This window comes from Rattus norvegicus, chromosome 5 (genome assembly GCF_021556685.1).
Source record: "Rattus norvegicus strain SHRSP/BbbUtx chromosome 5, alternate assembly SHRSP_T2T, whole genome shotgun sequence".
Taxonomy (NCBI): domain Eukaryota; kingdom Metazoa; phylum Chordata; class Mammalia; order Rodentia; family Muridae; genus Rattus; species Rattus norvegicus.
In genome coordinates, this window is record NC_141538.1 from 137,994,806 (window position 1) to 138,016,817 (window position 22,012).

The window sequence follows — 22,012 nt, forward strand, 5'->3', positions numbered from 1 at the left end:
TGCTGTCCCCACATGTCCATTCTTAGCCCTCTGTGTTGTCTGAGTGATCACGCTGCTTCTTTCTATAAACCAGAGACCCCATCAATCTCAGTTACTATTAAACATCTATCTCTGTCCTTTCTTGGAACTTCAAGCCAATCATGTCCCAAGCAGAACTATTACCCTCAGATGCCCTGTGGAACTTCTTTTTCTATCTTCTGGATCTCGCACGGGTTACATAAGCATCTGAGCCTGAAACCCAAGGGCGACTCTCATATCTTCCTTCTTCCTCTACGCCTGCATCCAAGTTCCTACCAAGTTCTATGATTTCTGAGGGAGGCAGTGCAGAAGTGGTTAAGCAGGGTTCCCAGGGACTCTATGACTGTCACAGGGCTAAGATGGGGTCCTCTGGCTCCTGCATTTGAAGAGGTTCAGCCACACATCCCTGCCATTGTCCAATTTCCTTTGCATTTATGCAACTAGAAAGAGATGCTGTTTTCAGTTCTTTATTTCTGTAGAAAATCAAGCAGGAACTGACCCAGGGGACAGAAGCCATGTGACTTAGCTTTCTTTGGTTAAACAGTCCCGCAGACCTCAAGGTTCAATCCAAAGCAGCACACTTGGCTTACAGAAGCTGGTATTCAAGCCAGGGAGATAGCTCGGGGAGTAAAAGGGCTTCCACACAAGCCCGAGACCTGAGTTTGAGCCCTAGGTTCCATGTGAAAAAGGTTTATCTAGCCAGGTATGGTGGTGTGTGTCTTTATCCCAGCACTTGGAAGTCAGGGGCAGGCAGTTTGAGGGCAGCCTGGTCTACACAGTGAGTTCCAGGACATTCAGGACTACATAGAGAGATTCTTTAAAACTCAGGAGAGACGGTATATGTGCATGCCTGTAAAGCCAGTACCAAAGAGGTACTGACAACAGATCCCTGGGCTCACTGGGATCCCTAGCCAGCCTAACTTTCTTGGCAAGTTCCAGGCCAGTGATAGACCCCTTGATGGCATGTGCGGAATGACACTCGGTTTTTGTTCCCTGGCCTCCAAGTGCACACACAAGTATGCCTCTGCACATCAAGCTCCAAAATAAGACACCGTGAAATAGAGGATTAGGAGGAGAATTGGCTCTCGTAAATCTGAACCCTCTTTATCTCCCTATAGGTCCAGATTTCTCAACCTCTGGCAGTTTTATCAAATCAGAAAGTCTAAGTTTTGGTAGCTCTAGGCTCTAGGACTCTCTATCTCGCCATCTCTTTCTCAACATTGTCAGACATCCTTCTGCAATGTATCCATTTATACTAGCACACATCAGCACGTTGTGGTTTCCCCTCTCCATGCCCTTTTATTGTTGGTTGTGTGTGTGTGCCTTGTGTTCATATGTGTATGTATGTTCCTGTGTGTACCATTACATATGTGTGCATGGAGAGGCTCAAACTTGACATTGGGTATCTCCCTTGGTCATTCTCCATTTTGTTTATTTACACAGGATCTCTAGATGAACCCCTAGTGTTCTAATTTCAGCCAGTCTGGCTAGCCAACTTTCCTCAGGGAACCCTCATCTCTGTTTCATAAATGCTGGGACTACAGCAGCCACACTTGCCTGGGCTCCTACATGGCTTCAGGAGATCCAAACTCAGGTCCCCAGCCAGGGTTGTATCCACTGAGCCATCTCCCTAGTCCTGTCAAGGTCATTTTAAGTTTGCCATTCTACTAATCTGCAAATGGTATCAGCTTACATGGTGTCTTGTCTGAAGCTCAAACAGCCTTTCATTCTTTTTTTTTTTTTTTTTTTTTTTGAGCTGGGGACCGAACCCAGGGCCTTGCGCTTGGTAGGCAAGCGCTCTACCACTGAGCTAAATCCCCAACCCCCAGCCTTTCATTCTTTCCTTGCTTAAAATCTTTTCAGACCTCCACATGGCCTTGACACTTGTCCTCCTGTGCTAGAACCCAGGAACCTTCTTACCTTTGCATCTCCCATACTTGGGAATCTCTCCCTCCCAAGGCGTTGTTTTCTATCCCTAAATCCAGTCCAAAATGAGGACTCCCCCACCCCACTGTTATGACTGCTCCAGTCTTAGAGCCTTCCTAACTTATTAACCTTTTGGGATTCCTTTGTGCTTCTAGACCTGGTCTCAAGACCTACTTCTTGAAAAAATTATGCATCCTTTTTCTTATGTTCCAGCTACTTATAACAAGGGGACGGGCTATCTAAAAAGGAGGGCCAGGGAGATGGCTCAGTTAAAGGTACAGACTGAGGACCTAAGTTGGAGCCGTAGGACCCACATGGTGGAGGAAGAAAACAGACTCCCACAGATTGTTCTCTGACTTCCACAGGCCCACTGTGACTCACAAACATGCACACACACAAATAAATAAATGTTTTTGCTTTTGAAAGGATGTGTGTGTCAAGAGATGGCTCAGCAGTTAAGAGCACTTGTTGCTCTTGCAGAGGACCAGAGTTCAGATCCTGCTACCTACGTGATCGTTCACCAACCATCTGTAGTTCTGGGGGATCTGATACACTCTTCTGGTCTCTAAGTGTAATGTCTCTACATACACATGAATAAAAAAGAGAAAATCTTTTTACAATGAATCACACCGTTTCAAGTTCACACCCCTTTCAAAGGCCCCCTTTCCTGTGTGACCAGGAACAGTGCAATGGGCCTTGTTATAAAATTAGGGCAGCGTGATTTTGATATGAGACAATAAGAGAGATAACTTTACCAAACCAAGGGACAGAGGAGGAGAACTAGGTTGAGGAGGAAGGCCAACAAGAAGGCATTCCAGTAGGAGCCGTGCCCTTCAAAATTAGGGATGCCTACTCCTCAGCCTTAAGCTCACTCTCTAGTCTGTGAATATTAACTTCTCTACAGCATGCCCAGTGAGAGTACCCTGTGTTCAAAATCTTCCATCCTCAGCAGCCTGGGGACAACAGAAAAGAGATCACGCCATCCATGGAGTTGAGAGTCAATGGCATTCATGGAAACCATTGAAAACGCACGTTCCCATTGCAGATGGTGAGGATGTGAACTGGGGGATGGCTCTAGTAAAAGCAGAGAGGCACAGAGTGGCACCTCACCCATGGCATCCCAGGGCTCTGAAGAATCAAGCAGGAGGACCTTGAGTTTGGAGGCCAATCTGGATTACATAGCATGTTTGAGGCTAGCCTGTTTTATATAATAAGATATGCATTTAAAGCAATTTGTGTGTGTGTGTGTGTGTGTGTGTGTGTGTGTGTGTGTGTGTGTGTGCCCAAGAAGTCCAGAAGAGAGTGTCAGATCCCATGGAACTGGAGTTATAGGCAGTTGAAAGTCACCTGATGTGGGTGCTGGAAACCAAACTTGGGACGTCCTCTATGAGAGCAGCGGGTGCTCTTAACCACTGAGCCACCATTACAGCCTTAGATATAATCTGAAAGTAACTCCTAAGAGTGGCAAACTTGAGAACTTTGGGTTGAATACACTCATCTTTCCCTTTTCTCTCCACCGAGGTCTTTGTGCCTGTGTGGGAAACCATGTGTTCGATGCCTCTGTTTATGTTTTGTTTTGGTCGTTTGTCATTAAGACTTGATGGCATATAGACCAATCGGATCTCTGCCTGCTGAGGTGTTTTTATATGGGAGCAGCCACGTTTCTCTACCCTAGCTAGAGGAGGTGTGGGTCCTAAGAAGGGACAGCCCCAGGGTAAGAGTGGGTGGGCGTATGCTTTTCCAGGTGATTCCCTCTCTTATCATTAAAAATAAGTAAACCCTTGCTCCTTGCCAGCACTAGGGTAATGCACTGGCTACACCATGGCTCTATTGTGTAACCTGGAGACCTCTTCCTTCCAAAAGAGAAGCTGAGGCTCAGAAGGAATAAAGGAGTTGTCTGGAGCTTCTCTGAAAGGGGCACACTGATGTTGGTGTTCAGTTCTGTTTGTCTATAAAGGCTGTTTATTTATTTATTATCTATAAGTACACTGTAGCTGTCTTCAGACAACAGAGGAGGGCATCAGATCTCATTACAGATGGTTGTGAACTACCATGTGGGTGCTGGGAATTGAACTCAGAACCTCTGGAAGAGCAGTCAGTGCTCTTAAGTGCTGAGCCATTTCTCCGGCCCTTTAATTTATTTTTAATCATGTGTAGGTATGTGTGCCCGCATGTGGATATGTGTGGGTGGGTGCAGGTGTTCAGGGGTCCCCCAGATCTCATTGGAGTTCTGAGCTGCCTGACACAGATGTTGGGCGCAGAATTCTGATCCTCTGGAAGCACAGCAAGTGCTCTTAACTTTCCAGTCCCTAAAGGCTGTTTTTAAAAACTCCTACCCTTGGCAAAGGTCGCCTTTGTAGCCTTTCCTCTGCTGTGTTTATTTATCAAGAATCTCCTGTTGGGCACAGGGGCTTCTTGAATTAGGAGGCTGAGTCCTAACCGCACCTCAGAAGGGTTTCGATGCTAGTAAGTGGGGAAAGGAGCAGCACTTTTCCAGAAGCATCCCCATGGGAGATGGCTGGACGGGGGCAACCTGGACAGTCCTCTGTGCTCTGTCTCCTGTCCGCCATGAGACATCCTGGCTCCTGAGCTGCCCTACTTAGTCAGCTGCTCTCCTGCCTCTGAATCGAAGGCCCAGATCCAAAGAAAGAGGAGACTGCCCCACCCCCACAGCAGCTTTGGGTTGCCAATGGGTGAGATAAGAGATCCACTCCCTGTGGAAGGAGCCTGCACTGCTGCCCAGAAGGCCTAAGCAGGAAGTCACCCCCTTCCTTGAGGGCTAGAGGGAGAGAATGACTCAGGGTAAAGTGGTGTGACTTCCCTTAATTTACGCCAGGGCTGTGGTGAGGCCCCTCTGACCAGGTGCCCTCCAGCTCCTTTCCCAGGAGTCTGCCTATTAAGGTTTTTCTTCCGGCTCTTTTCATTGGTCCTGTGGAATCAAGTGAGCGCCATTGGGTTGGTCAACTACACCAACTCCTGCCCACGCCATGTCCAGTGAAACAGGGCTAAGATAGAAGCAGAGAGAAGTGAGCAGGGCAGGAGAGACTGAGGATCGATGGCTGAGCCCTGTGCTTGTAGCTCAGTGGGGGCTGTGGTCCCTACAGTCCACAGTGGCAATGTGGGACTCTCCTACCGGAGAACGCTGCCTTCCGGCCACTTTAACATGCAGTGTGGGCTCTGTGCACGTATGTTGAATTTGCAAATGGACGGCCCACATCAGTCCTCTTCCCGGCCGTGCCAGGAAAAGAAGCATTACACCGTGGCTAAGGGGCACCCCGGAGCTAGCGCATCCAGGTTGGGATGCCGGCCTTGCCACTTCCTGTCAGACTTAAAGTCTAGCTACTTAACCTTTCTGAGAACCTTCTCTTCTGTATACACGTAGTAGGGATGTCGAATTATAGGAAGACCTAATGTGTGCAAAGTGCCAGGAAAAGTATTTGGCACCGAAATATCATATCATCCTTATCTGTTTTTTTTTTCTTTTTAAAAAGATTTATCTATTTTATGTATGTGAGAACACTGTCGCTCTCTTCAGACACACAAGAAGAGGGCGTCGAATCCCATTGCAGATGGTTGTGAGCCACCATGTGGTTGCGGGAATTGAACTCAGGACCTGTGGAAGAGCAGTCAGTGCTGTTATCCACTGAGCCATCTCCCTGCTTTTATTCTTTTAGTGGTAGACATTGAGCCAGTCATAGAGATAGAATCTTGCAGGAGATAGAAGCTTGCAGGAGTCCTAGACTCTTCCCTCTGCTCCCACTCCCATGACCAGTGCCTTCCCATCCTCCGCCATAGCTACTGCTTCTGGCTTATCCCCGCCACACTGTCATGTCACCTGCACACTTGGAGTAGGCTTGTGTTATCTTGCCTTCAGTCTTTAACTTCTTTGTAATTTGTGTGTATGTGTGTGAGTGTGTGTGTGTGTGTGCGTGTAGAGGTCAGAGGATAACTTTCAGAGAGTCCTTTCTCTCCACCGTGTGAGACCCCAGAATTGATCCCAGGTTTCCAGTCTTCGGTGGCAAGTGCCTTTACCCGTTAAGTCACCTTATTGGTCCTCTCTACCTTCTTTTTGAGACAGACTCTCTAACTGGATGGACCTAGTGCTCACCAACAAGAGTAGCCTGGTTGACCATCAAGCCCCAGGGACCATCCTGTCTCAGCGTCACCAGCATTTGACTTATGGGTGTACACCATCACACCTGGGCTTTTATGTGGGTACCGAGTATTGAACTCAGATCCTCACAGTTGTGCAGCAATCCCCCTGGGCTCTTAACTCTGTACCCTGCCTGCCTTTGTATAGGTACCATGTTTGGGTTTTGTTACTTTGTGGTAAGTTTAGAAATCTGAAAGAGTGAACCTACCAATTTTGATCCTCCATATTGTTTTGGTCATTCTGGATGTCTTGCAGTTCCATACGGGTTATAGGCTACGTTTGTTCATTTCTATGAAGAAAGCAAGTGAGCTCCAGACAGAGGCGTGCAAGTCTATAGATCACATGTGAAGTCTCATGAGACACCAATATCACCTGCCTTCCAGGTTGTTAATCAGAGGTATCTAAAAAAAAAAAAAATGATGCTGGGGATCCTGGGAAGAACCCCCACCCCTGCTCCTTTGGCGAGTTCCTCACCACTGATTAAACCCCATGACCTGTTATAAGTCTATGGTTTTTATATCTTCCTAGGACATCGATCACTTCATCCGACAGGCAACGCTTCACTTTCACCCAGTCCCTGCATAATCCCTGTTCCACAGTGCAGCCAGAGTGATGCTTCCAACACAAAAATGCCAGCTTTGGACCCGTGGGCAGCTCAGTGGGCTACAGCACTTCCTGCACATCCCAAGACACCCAACTTTCATCCCAGAACCCAAGTGAAGTGGAAAGAGAGAACAAGCCCCACAGACGGTCCTCTGACCTCCACACACTCGCTGTGGCGCACTTGCCCACACAGGTATCAGGCGCGCACACACAGTAATGATAAAAAATGGATGAAATACAAATCTGATCCAGACACACTTACTGACAGCCCCTAAAGAGTGTTCTTTTTTAATCTTATGTGCACGTGTGTGTAAGCCATGTGTGTGTCGGTACTTAACGGGGTCCAGGAGAGGTATTGAATCCCTGGAATGGGAATTCTAAGTAGCTAGGAGCTGCTGTGATGGCGATGGGAATGTGAATTTAGGTCCTCTGAGCCATCTCTCCAGCCCTCTTTTTTTCTTTTCTCTTTTCATTTTGTTTTCAGTAGCTGCTCTTGAGGACGTGACCCATGTCCTTAAGGCTATCACTAAAGCTCGGGCTGGCCTAGCCTCTGTCACGATGTTCATGGAATAATGTTTTCTTTGTTCTGGCCTTATGACGCTATGTTCTGATCCTGAACACATCACCAGACACTGGTGCTAAGATCTCTTTCTCCAGGGAACTCCTGCTTCCTCTCTGTGCCCAAATTAATACATTATTCTTGCTTCAAATGCTTTCCTGGTTCCGTCTCTTGTTCTACATTCCCCAGGTCGCTCTTACAGTATGGACTACCCACCTCTGGATTTTACTGTATGTTACACATCTGCCACCTGTCAAGGACATCCTCATCTACAGGTAACTTTAAAATTATTTAATTTTATTTATTCTTCTTACATACATTAAATTTCCAGTCCCTCCCGACACCTGCTCTCGTCCCCGGATCCAGTCCTGCTCCATTTCCCTTCCAGAAAAATAAAAAATAAAAAAAAGCATGCCTCCCGGGGATATCAATTGATCACAGCATGATGAGTTGCAGTAAGACCAGGCACAAACCCTTATATCAAAGCTGGATGAAGCAATGGGGTAGGAGGAAAAGGGTCCTAAGCACAGGCATAAGAGTCAGAGACAGCCCCCATTCCCACTGCACTGAGCTATACAATCATAAGATATATGCAGAGCTCCTAGCTCAGGTTTATACGGGATCTGTTTGTCCCTTTGGCATCTGTAAGCCCTGCTTAGTTGATTCTGTGGGCCTTGTTCTTTGTAGTGTCCCTTACCCTCTGGCTCCTACAATCCTTCCTCCTCCTCTTCTGTGGGATTCCTAGCCTTCGACTAGTGTTTAGCCGTGGGTCTCTGCGTCTGTTCCCATCAGCTGCTGTATGATGCCTCTCTGGTGCATGATTGGGTGAGGCACTGAGCTATGAGTATAGCAGAATACCATCAGGAGTCATTTCACTGACCTCCCCTCCCCCTACCAGTCATGTTTGGTTCTATTCTGAGTCTCTGAGATGTCCTGTCTCTGGCTCCTGGTCATCCAGGCAGTGTCAGGCATGGACCTCAAGTTGGACAAGTCATTGGTTGGCCACTCCTATAAGTCCTGTGCCACCATTATCCCAGCACATCTTGCAGACAGGACAGATTGTAGGTTGAAGGTTTTGTGGCTGAGTTGATGTCCCAGTCCCACTGCTTGGAGCCTTGCCCGGCTATAGAAGATGGCCAGTTCAGGCTCCGTACCCCACTACTAGGACACTTTGCTAGGGTCATCCTCATAGGTTCCGGTGGGTCTGGGTTGCCTCACTTAAAGCTCAAGTCCAAGTGGATCAAAGACCTCAACATTAAATCAGTACACCGAACCTAACAGAAGAGGAAGTGGGGGAGAGCCTACAACATATTAGCCCAGGAGACAACTTCCTGACAGAACACCTCTAGCACGGGCATTAAGAACAACAATCAGTAAATGGGAGCTCATGAAACTGAAACGCTTCTGCAAGGCAAAGGGCACTGTCATCTGGACAAAACAGCAGCTTACAGAATAGGAAAAGATCTTCACATCTGACAGAGGACTAATTATGTTTAATTTTATTTTAGGCAGGGTTTCATGAAGTCCAGGCTGACCTCTGACCAGGATGACCTTGAACTTCTGACTCTCTTGCCTCTATTCCCCCCCAGTACTCGGAGTGCAGACCTATAATATTATGCCCAGTTTCTACGGTGCTGGGAATCGGACCCAGGGCTTTGTGCATTCTAGGCTAATACTCTGTTCACTGAACTACATTCCCAGCCCTAGACAACTTTATTTAAAAAAAGATATATTCTATTTTTTAAGGTGTGTGTATGTGTATGTGGGGGTGGGTGAGTGTCATGTGAGTACAAATTCCTGTGGAGGCCAGCCTTCAGAGGGTCTCGGATCTTCTGGAACTAGATCTAGTTATAAGCACTGGTTGTGGGCACCGAGACACAAACTCAGAGCCTTTGGGAAAGCAGGACATGCACTTGATCACCGACCCATCTCTCCAGCCCTAGGACGGCCTTTTTCAATGCCTGCCCCTGGACCACATCCCTGCAGTGAGTGTCACGCTGAAGGTTCATCTCCACAGGTCCCATCTACCCCACATCAGCCTCCCGTTCACTCCAGTGAATTTCTTCTTCTTGAATCACTTCAGGTTCCACACGTTCAGCTCTGTTCACTACAGATCTTTGCATTGTTGTAGAGTCCGCCATCGTCAGATAGCACTTAGCTACTACGTACAGGGCCCAGGCTTTCGGAAGACCTGATTTGACACCAGCAACGACGAGGTATGTATAATCAACCCCATTTCTCAGAGGAGAAAAACAGGCTCAGAGAGGTTAAATGGTGTGAGGAAGGCCACACAGGCAATATGTGGCACACAAGCACCTGAGCTCCAGTCTGTCAGTCTAGGATCTGTGGTGTTAACTACACGGTCACAGTGGGTTGTTCATCTGATTCATTGGGGAGAAAAAGATTACACCTGTTTCCTAAGACCCTGTAGAGACAGCTGAGAACTCCCATGAGCAATCAAAGGGAAAGCAAGTCAGACAGACCACACACCACGGGAGTGTGGGTGGGGATGAGGAAGGGACTCCCTTTCAGCTAGGAGAGGAACACCTCCCCCAGTACCACTCCAAAGGAATTTACCTCATCTGGCTGAGGTTGGAGGGCCTCTGCCTCTCTCCTTTTAGACCAATTAGCTGGTTGTAAGCTGGTGACCTGCCAGAGAAGGGCTGCCTAGAAGTCAAAAGTGAGAGGAACACAAGTCCTCCAAATCCAGCCACCATCTCTCTGGGGCAGAATGTCACTTGGAGCTAAACTGTGCTTCAGCCAATCCTGGCATAGACCGTGTTGGGGCAGAGCAAAGACTCTGAGGCTGGGGTGACTCCCCATAGATGCAGGGAGACATCCTGGTGAGGAGGTTGGGAAGCAGGAAGGGGACCAAAGAGAAACTGTACCGTGATTGGGATGGAGGTGGGGACTGGTAGCATGTGTGGTGTATGTGGCCAAAGGGTCCTCCAGAACACCTAGTGCCCTGACGTAAGGGCAGGGCTTAGGCAGTGCCCTGGGACAGTGCTTCCTTTCCTCAGAAGTTGTCTGTAAATGTAGATGTACTCACATGGCTGTTCCAAGCATTTATTTTTTGAGTACGAGCAGAGAGTAGGGTAGCTAAACGGGGTGTTAGTAACATGCATGCTGCTTTTGGTAGAGGATCAGAAGTGGGGTTTGGGTTTGGGCAGCATCAGAGTGGGGAACACATTTGTAGAAGGAAGAATATGAAGGGGTAGCTATAGGAGCAGCTGCCAAAAATGGGGATCCCCGTTTCCCTCCACCCCATGTTTCCTGGATCCTTTCCTTTCTCCTTTAAATTAAAAGACTTTCTTGAGACAGCTTGGGTCAGAGGTTGGAAGGGTTCAGAGTCACAGGTGGAAGCAGTTTGCTCCGGCCAGCAGAGCCAGGTTCTGGTGGGGGGCAGCCTAGGCCTCCTCAGCTGTGGCATCGATGCCTGCATAGGTAAAGTTCTCAAACAGTGACATGTTCACGTAGGCCTGTGGGAGGAGCAAGATTTAGTGGAGCAGAAGCAGGCAGATCTCTGTGAGTTCAAGGCCACCCTGGTTGACAAAACAAGCTCTGGCCAAATCTACATAGTAAGGCACTGTCAAAAAATCACTTCATGATTACCCAGCTCTCTGTATATGATTATTTGTTCTTCCCTCTCCTTCCCTCCCCTCCCCTTCCCTTCCTTTCCCTTCCTTCCCTTTCCTTCTTCTCTGCTCCCCATCACTTCCTTCTCATCCCTGTTTTTTTTTTTGGGGGGGTGAGGGGGGAGGGTGTTTGAGACAAGGTTTCTCTGTGTAGCCCTGGCTGTCCTGGAGCTCCATCCGTAGACCAGGCTGGCTTTGAACTCAGAGGTGGACCTGCCTCTGCCTTCGGAGTGCTGGGATCAAAGCTGTGCACCTCCACCGCCAAGCCAAGAAAACCATTTTCATGTTTCTGCATTTTGCTATATTTCTTCTTTCATTTCTGTCTGGTAATCTATCTAGTCACATGGTTCTTTGACTCAGATCCTGTGTTTGTTCATATGATTACTACATCACTAAGATGTATTCAGCTCTTCCTGTGTCACTCAGCCACTCAGCCACTCCTCCTTTTGGGTGACCATTCAGGCATTTCCTCTGGCATCAGACAGGAGAGAATGGGTTGATAGCTTGGAAGAAGGCAGACAAGGAGTCTGGAATTTAGGTGAGGGATTTGCTGTTGACAGTAACATCTCTGGAAGACTATGTGTGGTCCTAGTGTCTAAACCCAGCATGGGCTGCATTTTAAGTCCAACCCAGTTGTGGTGACAGTCCCAGCTGAGGGAGTTTGGGTAACAGTGTGGGAGGCACAGTGACCTCATATGTGGCATCTATGAGATGGTACCTCCTGTGAGCTTGGAGGATGCCTATCCCCCTCTCATCCAACCTCTTACCTTCCTGGCTTCCAGCATGCGGCCCAACTGTAGTGCAATCTGGGCAAAAGGGGGGCGCTCATAGGGACGGTCCCGCCAGCACTGCCGCATCAGCTCGTACCTGGGGGCGAGATGGGACTGCTGTAAGGTGAGGGACTGACTGGGGGTGGAGGTCAGGTCACCTGTTCAAAGCAGAGGCCACTCATCTCAGAGTTGAGTTCCCAGAGCTCCAAGGGAAGTGAACTCACACTTCATCATCACAGTTTCGAGGCTGCTCCATGCGATAGCCTTGAGGCAGTTTCTCGTAGAGCTCAGCACAGGTCATGCCACAGTAGGGCGTGCCTCCTGCAGTGGGTACAAGGTTCCCTCAGCCCAGGGCCCCACAGTAAGAGGGAATGCCCTGGGAAACTGGGTGTGGGCTTACCAAGGCTCACTATCTCCCAGAGGAGGACCCCAAATGACCAGCTGAAAGGAGAAGGATGCACTTGGTTACATCGTAGGAGATACGGTTCAATCTCTACCTAACCAATGATGTAGTCACTCCCCAGACCCTCATGAGTCTCTGCTAGCATCTAGTGTTTGTCAGCTACTGTTCCTATTCTACTGAACCTGTCTTATAGGTCTTGGTCCCCAGACTCAACTAATTAAAGTAACATTTGTTATTTCTTTTGTGTATTTCTATTGTGTATTTCTTTCTCCCCCTCTACTCTCTCTCTCTCTCTCTCTCTCTCTCTCTGTGTGTGTGTGTGTGTGTGTGTGTGTGTGTGTGTGTGTGTGTGTAGTTCATAAGTGGACACTGGACTTCTTTATTTAGTTTTTGGACACTTAGCTTTCTCACTGAACCTGAAACTTGCTGTTTCTGATAGACTGGCTAGTAAGACCCAGGGATCCCCCTGTCTTTGCCTCCCTAGAACTGGGACTCCAAGTTTGTGCTGCATACCTTTCCCTTCCCCCGTCCCTCTCCTCCACTCCCTTCCCTTCCCCTCCCCTCCCCTCCCTCCCCACCCCTCCTTCTTTCCTCTCTCCCCCCCTCATGTGGGTGCTGGGGATCTGACCTTGAGCCATCATGCTTGCAAAGTCCATCTTCCCAGTCCTCACAACTAACATTTAAAGAATTTCTTTTTAATATTTTTGGATTTAGTTTGGGGAATGAGGTTTTTGTCTGTGGGCAGGAATATGGACACCTCTGGTGCACACAGATTTCAGAAAAGGGTGTTCTATCCCCTGGAATTGGAGTTATAGACAGTCGTGAGCCACCACGTGGGTCCTGGGACTCGAACTCAGTTCCTCTGGGAAAGTATCCATTACTCTTAACTACAGAACCATCTCTAGCCCCGTACTGAGAATATTTTTAACTGACATTTTTATTGAGCCTTGCCTTGGTCTGAGCACTGGTTACCTTACTCACAACAGCTCTAAGATTTGAACTTTACCAACTTACGGTTTTACAGGTGGAAACACTGAGGTCTGAAAGGTTAGCTTTTGTGCAAAGGTCACACAGCTAAGAACAAGATCCAAATCCTGGCTTTAAAGCTCTCTTGTTCTGTGCATCTTGTATGGGAAGAGGCTCTGTGCAGGTGCATGTCAGACCTAAGGCCAGGACAGGGAGTTCTGGTGTGGAGGGGGATTCTAGGAAGTCTTGGGGCAGAAACAGGAAGTAGGTGGTGGTCAGAGAGCAGTCAATGAGAACAGGTCAGTCCATGGGCTCAGGGCCAGGAACGGCAGCTCAGGAGATGGACATACCTGGAGATAAGGGGAAGTGTGCTAAGATGGTCATGGTCTCTCTCTCTCTCTCTCTCTCTCTCTCTCTCTCTGTGTGTGTGTGTGTGTGTGTGTGTGTGTGTGTGTGTGTGTGCCTGAGTGTCCTGGGGACCAAGTGCTCTGTCCCCTGCCCCACTCACACGTCACTCTTGGTAGTGTAGACGCTGTAGTTGAGGGACTCAATGGCCATCCAACGTACAGGAAGACGGCCCTGTGAAGGAAAGGGTCTAAGGGCGGGGTGGAAGAAAGGGCTTTTTGAGGGGCTTGAGGGGCAGGTTTGGGTATGGGCCCTAAGTGGGGAAGCCTGAATGAGACTTGCCATCGTCTTCTTCACATATACTTCCTCCCCCCGAGAAAGGCCAAAGTCTGCAATCTTGGAGGCCAGGTTCTCTCCGACCAGAACATTTCGGGCAGCCAGGTCCCTGTGAATGAACTGCAGGCAATGTGAGAAGACAGGGAGGAGAGGGATGAGGGGTGGGTCCTGGAGCATAGGGCCAGTAGCAGCCCCTGCATCTTCCCACCCACATATGCCTCAGCTGTGGGTCAGCTGACTAGGGTCCCAGAAAAGTCACTGCTGGCCCTCACCCAATCGTTCTCCTGACTTGGAACACAAGTTCAGGTAGTATTGACCTTTCTGGGACTGGGAAAATCAATTTGCTGCCAGCTTCTCCTTCCATTCTCTCTCTCTCTCTCTCTCTCTCTCTCTCTCTCTCTCTCTCTCTCTCTCATTTTCATCTTCCTCTTCTTCCACTCCCTCCGCTCATCTTCTGAAATAGAGCTCACTACTAGACTTAGCTAGTCTGGTACTTACTAAGCAGCACAGGTTGGCCTTGAACTCTTGACCCGTTCACCTCTGTCTCCCAAGAGCTGGGATCACAGGGCACAGCCCCATATGACCTTTCTACTTTCAGTGCCCTCTGTCCCATTTCCCCACTATATTGTCCCCTCTCCCTTATTGATGAAAGTCTGTAAGTGACCTCCACGTTCTCTCTCCTTCCAAGGACTCGAACTCTGCTGTCTGTAAAATGCCACAGTGTCCCTCTGGCAGTCATTCTCTCCCTTATCATGCTTGGACTCCACTGCACCCTCTTCAGTGGGTCTCCTTGTCTTCCCTGCTGGATGCTGCAGTCACTGCCACAGTGGCAGCCCCCACGCTGGCTCCAGCCTAGACCTGTCTTTTGAGTGCCAGTTTGGTACCCACAACTTGTGCACCTCCACCCAGGATGTCCTTCAAAGATTTCAAATCCATCACCTCCTCCCCATCTGCCTCCTGTCCTCTTCTCCCTCCTTGTATCGTTTACAGTCACCAGGGCCAGAGCCTACGGTTGTGTCCTTCCTCTCACTGCTTGTACCTCCCATACCTCCCCGCTCCCTACGGGTACATGCGTGCACACATGTGCGCACATGCATACACGCATACACGCACACACACACACGCACACACACACATGCACACACACGTGCATACACACGCACACACATGCACACACACAGGCTCACACACACACACACGCACATGCACGCATACGCGCACACACACACCTGCTTCTCACTAAGGTACTGCATCCCGTTGGCTGCATCACTGGCAAAGCGCAGCAGCTGCCGGGAGCTGAGTGTGGAGGCTGTTCCATGCTCTCGAGCAAAAGCTGGATCAGTCTCCAGGACCCTGCTCTTTCTCAGGAAATCTAGCAGGTTTCCATACGGGGCATATTCGATCGCAATATACAAGTAGCCTGGGAAGTAAGGAGACACAAAGTGATAGTTTATACACAGGCCGTGTGCTGTTATGAGTAGTTCCCAATGGTAAGAGACAGGCCGCAGTGTGCAGGAGAATCCTGTGACGAGTGGGGAAGGCAGGGATCTCCCCAAGGTGCCTATGTGACACGGGTGAGAGCTGACGTAAGAGGAACGGCAAATGAACTCAGGACTCACCTCGGTTCTCACAGGCCCCCAAGAGGTTGATAATATTGGGGTGGTGTCCTAGTTTGCACAGAACTTCTAGTTCCCCTGCAAAGTCTCGGTGGTCATTTTCAGACGCATACTCTGTGTAAAGAAATCAGTGTCGATTTTTGCCAGGGATCACCCTGGGAGGGGTCAGTTGCTGGGGGAGCTAGGTAGGGCCTGGTGTGGGCGGGGCAAAGAGAGAGCACGAAGCTGGGATCTGGAGTCACGACCAAGGAGGACCTTTCAGCATCTTGATGGCTGCGTTCATCTTGAGTCCGTCCTTCTTGATCATGGCCCGGATCACTTGGCCGAAGTTCCCCTCCCCGATGAGGTCCTCAAAGGTGATGTCCTCCCACTCCAGCACAGGGTAACTCAAAGGCTCAGGCTGTGGCTTTGGCCGTCGGGTCAATGTCAAGGTCCCTGAGCTGAACTGCAGGATGGTCTCTTCACCCTTCATGGGATGGGAGGAATAGGCAGTCAGTCCACACAAGAGATATGGGGACAAACAGAGGAGCAAGGAGATAATAGAGAGAGGGACCAGAGGTTAGACAGATGGACAGAGCCAGACAGGGGGCATCCCGGTGGTTAGCCTGGGCCACACCAACAGAGACAGGCATTGCACAGAATCACAGGTGACAGTCACAGGAATGTTTCAGGTAATAGGGGGCTAAGAAAACAGACGCAGAGGGAATCGTCCTGGGGGTGCTGGTGGGTGGGGTTTGCTGCAAGGTAGAACACGAGTTCGTGGGTAAGTTGCCAAACCACGGAGAGACCAATGGACTAAAAAAAAAATTCTAATATTTAAGCAGAGAATTGAAATGAGGTGTGATGGGGAAAGTAGGCTTCCCGTCTTTGTGCAAACTCCACAGCTAAGCTTTATTGATTCATTTACTTAGGCCACAGCGGGTGAATTTCTTGAGTGTTCATTACATGCTAAGCCCTGAGCTGCTGGGAGCAGGTAGAGAGATTTTCTTCTTCACAGTAGCAGAGGCAGGGATGCTCCCTGTTCCTCCAGGATTCAAGGACCATAACAAAGAGGACTGTCCAGCTCTCTCTACTGAGCAGGGGCATCCTGGGCAGGGCCGATGGAAGGAAAAGGCAGCAGCTGAGCGGAGTAAGGGGTTGCAATTTGAGGACCCAGAGCAAGGTCCAGACGGACCATGCAGTGGACTCCCCAGGTGAGCCGATGACTAGCATGACATGTAAGTGTTGGGGACACAGATCACATGGGTTCACTCTGAGCATGTGCAGCTGAGGCATACAACAGAATACACATGTATGTTCTGTGGCTGCATCACATGCAGTAGCATCTATTCAAATACACATACACAAGAGAGCTGAAGGTGTGCCAGCATGGGGACACATGCATACACACATGGGAGGTACTTCTTTCTGCCCCACTACACGGCACGCGCATGAGCATGAATAGCTGTGTGCAGGAACATCTAAATTGATATTGGTAATGAACAGATGCTCGTTTCCTCCCTGCCTCGGTTCAGCATCTGGCTGTGTTACCCTCTCCCCGCCCCCCATGGTGGTGATGGCTTTCTGTGCGCACTGACCTCAGAGGCGAGATCAACAGAGTTCAGACAAAGAAGCCAGTTGAATCTCTGGACTCTGGATGGGATATTTAAAGACACAGCAGATGCCAGCCTTGATCAGTGAACTTTCAAAACAAGAGAGTTAGTGCAAGAGAGAGAGGGGGAGAAGAAGAGGGAGAGGGAGAAGGAGAGGGAGAGGGAGAGGGAAAGGAGAGGGAGAGAGAGAAGGAAAGGGAAAGGAGAGGGAGAGGAAGAGGGAGAGGGAGAAGAAGAGGGAGAGGGAGAAGAAGAGGGAGAGGGAGAAGAAGAGGGAGAGGGAAAGGAGAGGGAGAGGGAAAGGAGAGGGAGAGGGAGAGGGAGAGAGAGAGGGAGAGGGAGAGGGAGAGAAGTGTTGTTTCTTTCCTTCTTTTCTTTCTGACATTTTGGGTGGTGCTCCAAATGTCTCTTAAGTGTCTTTAAATAGCAAGAGCCAAGCAGAAAGGACCAAGGCCAGAGTCCTGATTCTAAGTGACAAGAGAAGGAAGTTAGGAGAAGACAGGAATCATGGGATAGGTGAACACGACAAGATAGGGCGAGTCTGGGTTTCTGAAGAGGTGTCAGCACCACTTCCCCATCCCATGTCTGTACAGGCCTGAGGGCCAGAGGCATGGCCTATAAGGGACTAAAAACCCAGAAAAGTTTGTAGAGTGAACTTCTCTCCAGTGGGAACGCAGGTGAGGCTGCAGGCCTTGTATACTTTAGAAGTCAAAGGTAATTATGTGAACAGTGTGGCCACACACTGCTGCCCTTTGAGGGGAGCAGCTAAGCCCAGGTGAACAGTTTCCCAGAGAGGCCCTGGAGTATAGTCTGGGGCTGGGCATGGTGGTGCACACTTTTAACCCCAGAACTCAGGAGGCAGAGGCAGGCCATCTCTGTGAGCTCATAACCAGCCTGGTCTATATAGAGAGACCCTGTCTCAAAAAAGAAAGAACAAAAGATCGGAGGCTGGGATGAGAGTCACAGCCAGTAAGATTCAGAACACAGATAAAGGCTGGCTTCCACATAAGGGAGGGCCGGTGATGACACAGGCCAGCATGGGCCCTAGTAGTGCTCCAGGATATCACCACATGATCCAAGCTGACCCCCAGGGGATGGGTAAGTGTAGAAGATAATTCCAAATGGTGTTCTCCAAGCCTTGAATGAGACCTGGTGAACTATGGAAGAGCTGACTTCTTTTTAACTGAGAATCTTAATTATCCAACCATTAATATGGATGGGCTCAAGAGCTGAGCTCAGTTAAAAAAGGAAAGAAAGTTCTATTTTGTATCCTAAAGGCTCACTTAGATGCACCTTAAAATTTTTGGCATGGACATGTGCATGCATACGTGTATGTACTCGCATGTATGTGGGTCCAACACACACAACAGACGGGACCGTGTACCCAGTGGGTATGGGACACTGACCGATCCTGACTGGTAGGTGAAGGTATGTCTCCGATGTAGGCAGCTTCTTCGGATACACACCAGGGCTAAAAGGGCAGCCAGGATGGTGAGGCAGGTGGCAGAGACGGAGCCTACCACAGCCAGGACCAGCTGCTGATCCAGACCGTCTTCAGCCACCCGGCTCTCTTGGACTGGGCTCGCACTCTGCAGCCCTAGACACAGGAAGGGACAGATTGTGGTGATGGCGCGGGTCAGGGAACCCAGAGGCCACCGTGGGATCCCACAGAGGGAGAGTTTGGACATCCTGGTCCACGCTATGGGGCGGTCTCGAGGATGACTCGAGTTCAGCAGGGGAATGGATTCAAGGTGGGAAAGTCAGGCTTGTATGTCTCTAGAAGTCTTGTGATGCCTTAGTTCCAGGTTTGGGGGTGAAGTGGAGGGACCCATGCAGAGCACAGTCCCGGGGGACCTAGGGATCACAGACCCCATGCTCTCACCATTACCCAGCGTGGTCTCTTCCACTGTGTTGCTCCAGTCGCCGAGACCCTGCACACTGGCCCGCACACGGAAGAGGTAGCGTGTGCTGGCATTGAGACCACGGACGGTGGTGCTCGTCTCCTCGGGTTTGTCTACATCCATCCACTGAGGGTCTCCTGAGCCCCCGGCCACCTGAATCTCCACAATGTACTTGGATATAGGTCCAGGCGGAGCCTCAGGATGCTGCCACATCAGACGGATCTCAGAGTCTGAGAGGGCCTGGGCACGGAGGTGGCGGGGAGCTGGAGGCCCTGGGGAGATGGGAAGGGGAAGGAAGGGATAGAATGAACTGTGAGGTCAGTCACAGTCACTCTAGCATGTAGTTTGCTTCGTGGATCCCAGCATGGGAGCCTTGTGCTACCTTCTCTCTCTTTCCCACTGGCTGGACTCATCTTCATCCCCACATGACCTCCACCTCCAAGCTGCCTCTTCCCTTGGTCACCTTGCCTCCCTAGGCCTCTTAGTAGCTTATGCTCCCCAACCCCCCATAGCCCTGTTCTTCACAAGAGTCGTAATCTCCTCATGTGCCCCTGATCCACATGCTCTAAGTGATGTGTGTCCTCTGGTATCTCCTATCTTTCCCATTCATCCTGGGTTCTCTCCACATCTACCCAGTCTCTTGCCACCTCCCCTTATCCCTAACCCATCATTCCCACAGTGGACCTACCGCTGAGGGGCAGGTGCACATGCGCAGAGGGTGAGGCAGGGCCCAGGAGGGTGCAGTGATACAGCCGCACATCCAGTTGGTAGTGCGTGCCAGGCGTGAGTCCAGTCAGGAGGGCAGTGCGGGCCTGGGGGGATGAGATGTTCTCCCGCCTCTCCTGTCCCCGGGCCCCATCCCACAGACGCAGCAGGAAACCATCCCCAGACAGTGGCACCGAGGGTAGAGACCAGCTCACCCGTAGCCTGTCAGGACCCTCCACGTTCCAGCTCTCTACCCACGGCTGCAGCAAAGGCTCTGCGGCCAGAGGTCAGAAGGAGTCAGAACCACTCAATGGGTGCTTGGGACTAAGTGGACCATTAATTCCCACTGGGCAAGGCTAGGACAAACTCCACTGGGAAAGGCAGGGGTCTTTGGAGGTGGACCAAGTCGTATTCTGAGTGGGCAATGGCAGGAAACCCTGAGGGAACAGGAAAGGATATATCTTGGCTCCTCACCAGGACAGTCCGTAGTCATGAGAGTCGAAGGACCCCAGGCTCCTTCTCCTCCTTCCCCTGGCCGGCTCAGCTGCACCCGAACGTTGTATCCTGTCCTTGGCTTCAGGTTCATTAATGTCACATTCTCACTGGGATCCACTGGGGGTGAGGTGTGCCATACACATGCTTGGTCCCAAGCATGTCCTAAAGCCACCACTCCCCCTTCGTCCCCTCTTCTTTTGGTGCCATTCCCTCCCTTATTTCTGTTCCCACCCCATTCCTCACTATTACACAATGCTTCATCCCCTAACTCTGTCCCCACTCACCCACAATGGCAGACCAGGTAATCATGCTGTCCTGGGGCCGGTAGTGCAGGCGGACAGAGGAGATGGGTCCATCCCCACCGAAGGAGACCAGTGGGGAGACCACAAGCTGGCGGCTCTGCTTGGCCAGGAGCCGAGGTGCAGTCAGAGGCACTGGGGGTACTGCCAAAAAACTGGAGTCAGTAAGGGGCCATGGAGAGGGGAGCACTCTGGGCTTAGACAGTGAGCACCTCCGGATCTCAGTGTGGAGATTATCTAGTGTGGTAGGAGGAGACCAAGTTCATCAGACAACTGGGATGGCCCAGGGAAGGAAGTTCTGGTCTCTGGGTAGCTTGGCCATGAGGAGTTAGGTATCTCAAAAGATGCTAGGTGAGGGGCTGGGGATTTAGCTCAGTGGTAGAGCGCTTACCTAGGAAGCGCAAGGCCCTGGGTTCGGTCCCCAGCTCCGAAAAAAAGAAAAAAAAAAAAAGATGCTAGGTGAGAATGGTGTGGCCAGACAGAGGTTGGGAGACATCTCTCTGCCCTTGCAGCATTCAGTAGAGGGAAGCTGGAACGCAAGGCTGCCTCCACAGCCACCGTCCCTATTTCAGCCTCTTTTCTATTATTGGTATTAATGCCGAAATAGGTTCCTTGGCTTCCTCTGAAAAGAAGACCAGGCCGACTTTCTGGGAAAGCATGAGAGAAAGAAAGAAGGGAAGGAAGGAGGAAGGGGTGAGGAGTGTGGAAGATGCAGGGTGTCGAGGTGAAGGCATGTAAGGTGACAACCGTTTGACAGGGGCAGGTACAGATCTGAGGGAGATGAGGTCCAATTTGGATCCTAAGGAGTCCCCCCAGTGTCTGTGGCTCTTACAGGGAGCCAGAGTCTGGGAGAAGTGGCTGGTACACAACGGGCGTCAATTTCCACACTGGGATCAGGCCTTCCAGATGATGCCCTGCCTCATGAAGGTTCACCATGCAGGACTGGCATCAGGGGAGGGATCCTGACTACAGAACACATGTGGTGTTGCCAGGGAAGGGTTGGCACCTTGGCACTAGATGTCATTTTACATAAGAAGTGTCAGCCATTGTGATAACTACGTAAACGCATCATCTAGTCTTCCTACCAGCCTGGCCCTGTGGGTGCTAATCTTCTCCTTTTACACAGTGAGAATTTGAAGTCCCATTACTTGCTTAAGGCAACAGAACTCGTAGAGAGCACTTGGAATCCAAGTTGAGTGGAGGGCTGGGTCCAAAGCTCTGATAAAAGAATGAGCAGACAGAGGTAGATGGGATAGTGGGCTAGAGATGGCGAGGGATTGGGAAGAAGAAGACAGCAAAGAAAAAGAGGAGAGGGAGGGAGAGATACAAACACGACAACATGGGGAACACTTGGGTTACTGGGGTGCCCAGACTCATAGTGGTGAAGTGAAAGACACCTTGTGGGTGGAGAGGTGCTCGGTGCTCTGCTCTGAGCACTTGACAGCTCTCTCGTTCACTCAACAGTCTCCTGTGTATGTGTCCCTTTTGAGGAGCCAAACGGGTTTACCTGTCTGCTGTTCCTGGGGGTCCATGTGAGGTGAATCAGATAAAGCAGTAGCATCTCAGAGGTGGAGTTACAGGGACACTGGGTGCAGTGGTAAGAGGTGAACATGCAGGAGGCAAGGAGAGGCTGGAGGATGTCTCTAGTTTCTAAACCATAGGCTGTCTTTCCCAGGTAGGACCAAGCTGT

General features: G+C 50.2%; 1 protein-coding gene and 1 long non-coding RNA gene across 12 annotated transcripts in view; one reads left to right on the forward strand and one right to left on the reverse strand.

Annotated features, from left to right (window-relative positions):
- Positions 1–12,313, forward strand: part of LOC102554074 (uncharacterized) — a 15,612-nt gene extending 3,299 nt beyond the window's left edge. For 4 of the 10 annotated variants that reach the window (XR_015620451.1, XR_015620453.1, XR_015620458.1 and 1 more), the window contains 2 exons: positions 6,353–6,494; positions 6,626–6,962. This is a non-coding gene — a long non-coding RNA (uncharacterized LOC102554074). Of the gene's footprint in view, positions 1–6,022; positions 6,156–6,352; positions 6,495–6,625; positions 6,963–7,448; positions 7,535–8,767; positions 9,003–9,390; positions 9,476–11,048 lie in introns of those variants that run through there. The other 6 variants (XR_015620459.1, XR_015620452.1, XR_015620455.1 and 3 more) reach the window with 6 other exon arrangements.
- The window catches only part of Tie1 (tyrosine kinase with immunoglobulin-like and EGF-like domains 1), a 19,565-nt gene continuing 7,864 nt past the window's right edge, over positions 10,312–22,012 (reverse strand). The window contains exons 10-23 of one of the 2 annotated variants that reach the window (XM_087551453.1): positions 20,308–20,466; positions 20,003–20,140; positions 19,512–19,802; positions 18,811–19,095; positions 18,329–18,519; positions 15,586–15,796; positions 15,334–15,444; positions 14,944–15,134; positions 13,721–13,834; positions 13,542–13,612; positions 12,065–12,105; positions 11,889–11,985; positions 11,662–11,761; positions 10,312–10,738 (exon numbers count right to left, since the gene is read on the reverse strand). In XM_087551453.1, the coding sequence (XP_087407579.1) occupies positions 10,667–10,738; positions 11,662–11,761; positions 11,889–11,985; positions 12,065–12,105; positions 13,542–13,612; positions 13,721–13,834; positions 14,944–15,134; positions 15,334–15,444; positions 15,586–15,796; positions 18,329–18,519; positions 18,811–19,095; positions 19,512–19,802; positions 20,003–20,140; positions 20,308–20,466 (2,072 nt within the window). In that variant the 3' untranslated portion in view covers positions 10,312–10,666. 2 annotated transcript variants of the gene reach the window in all.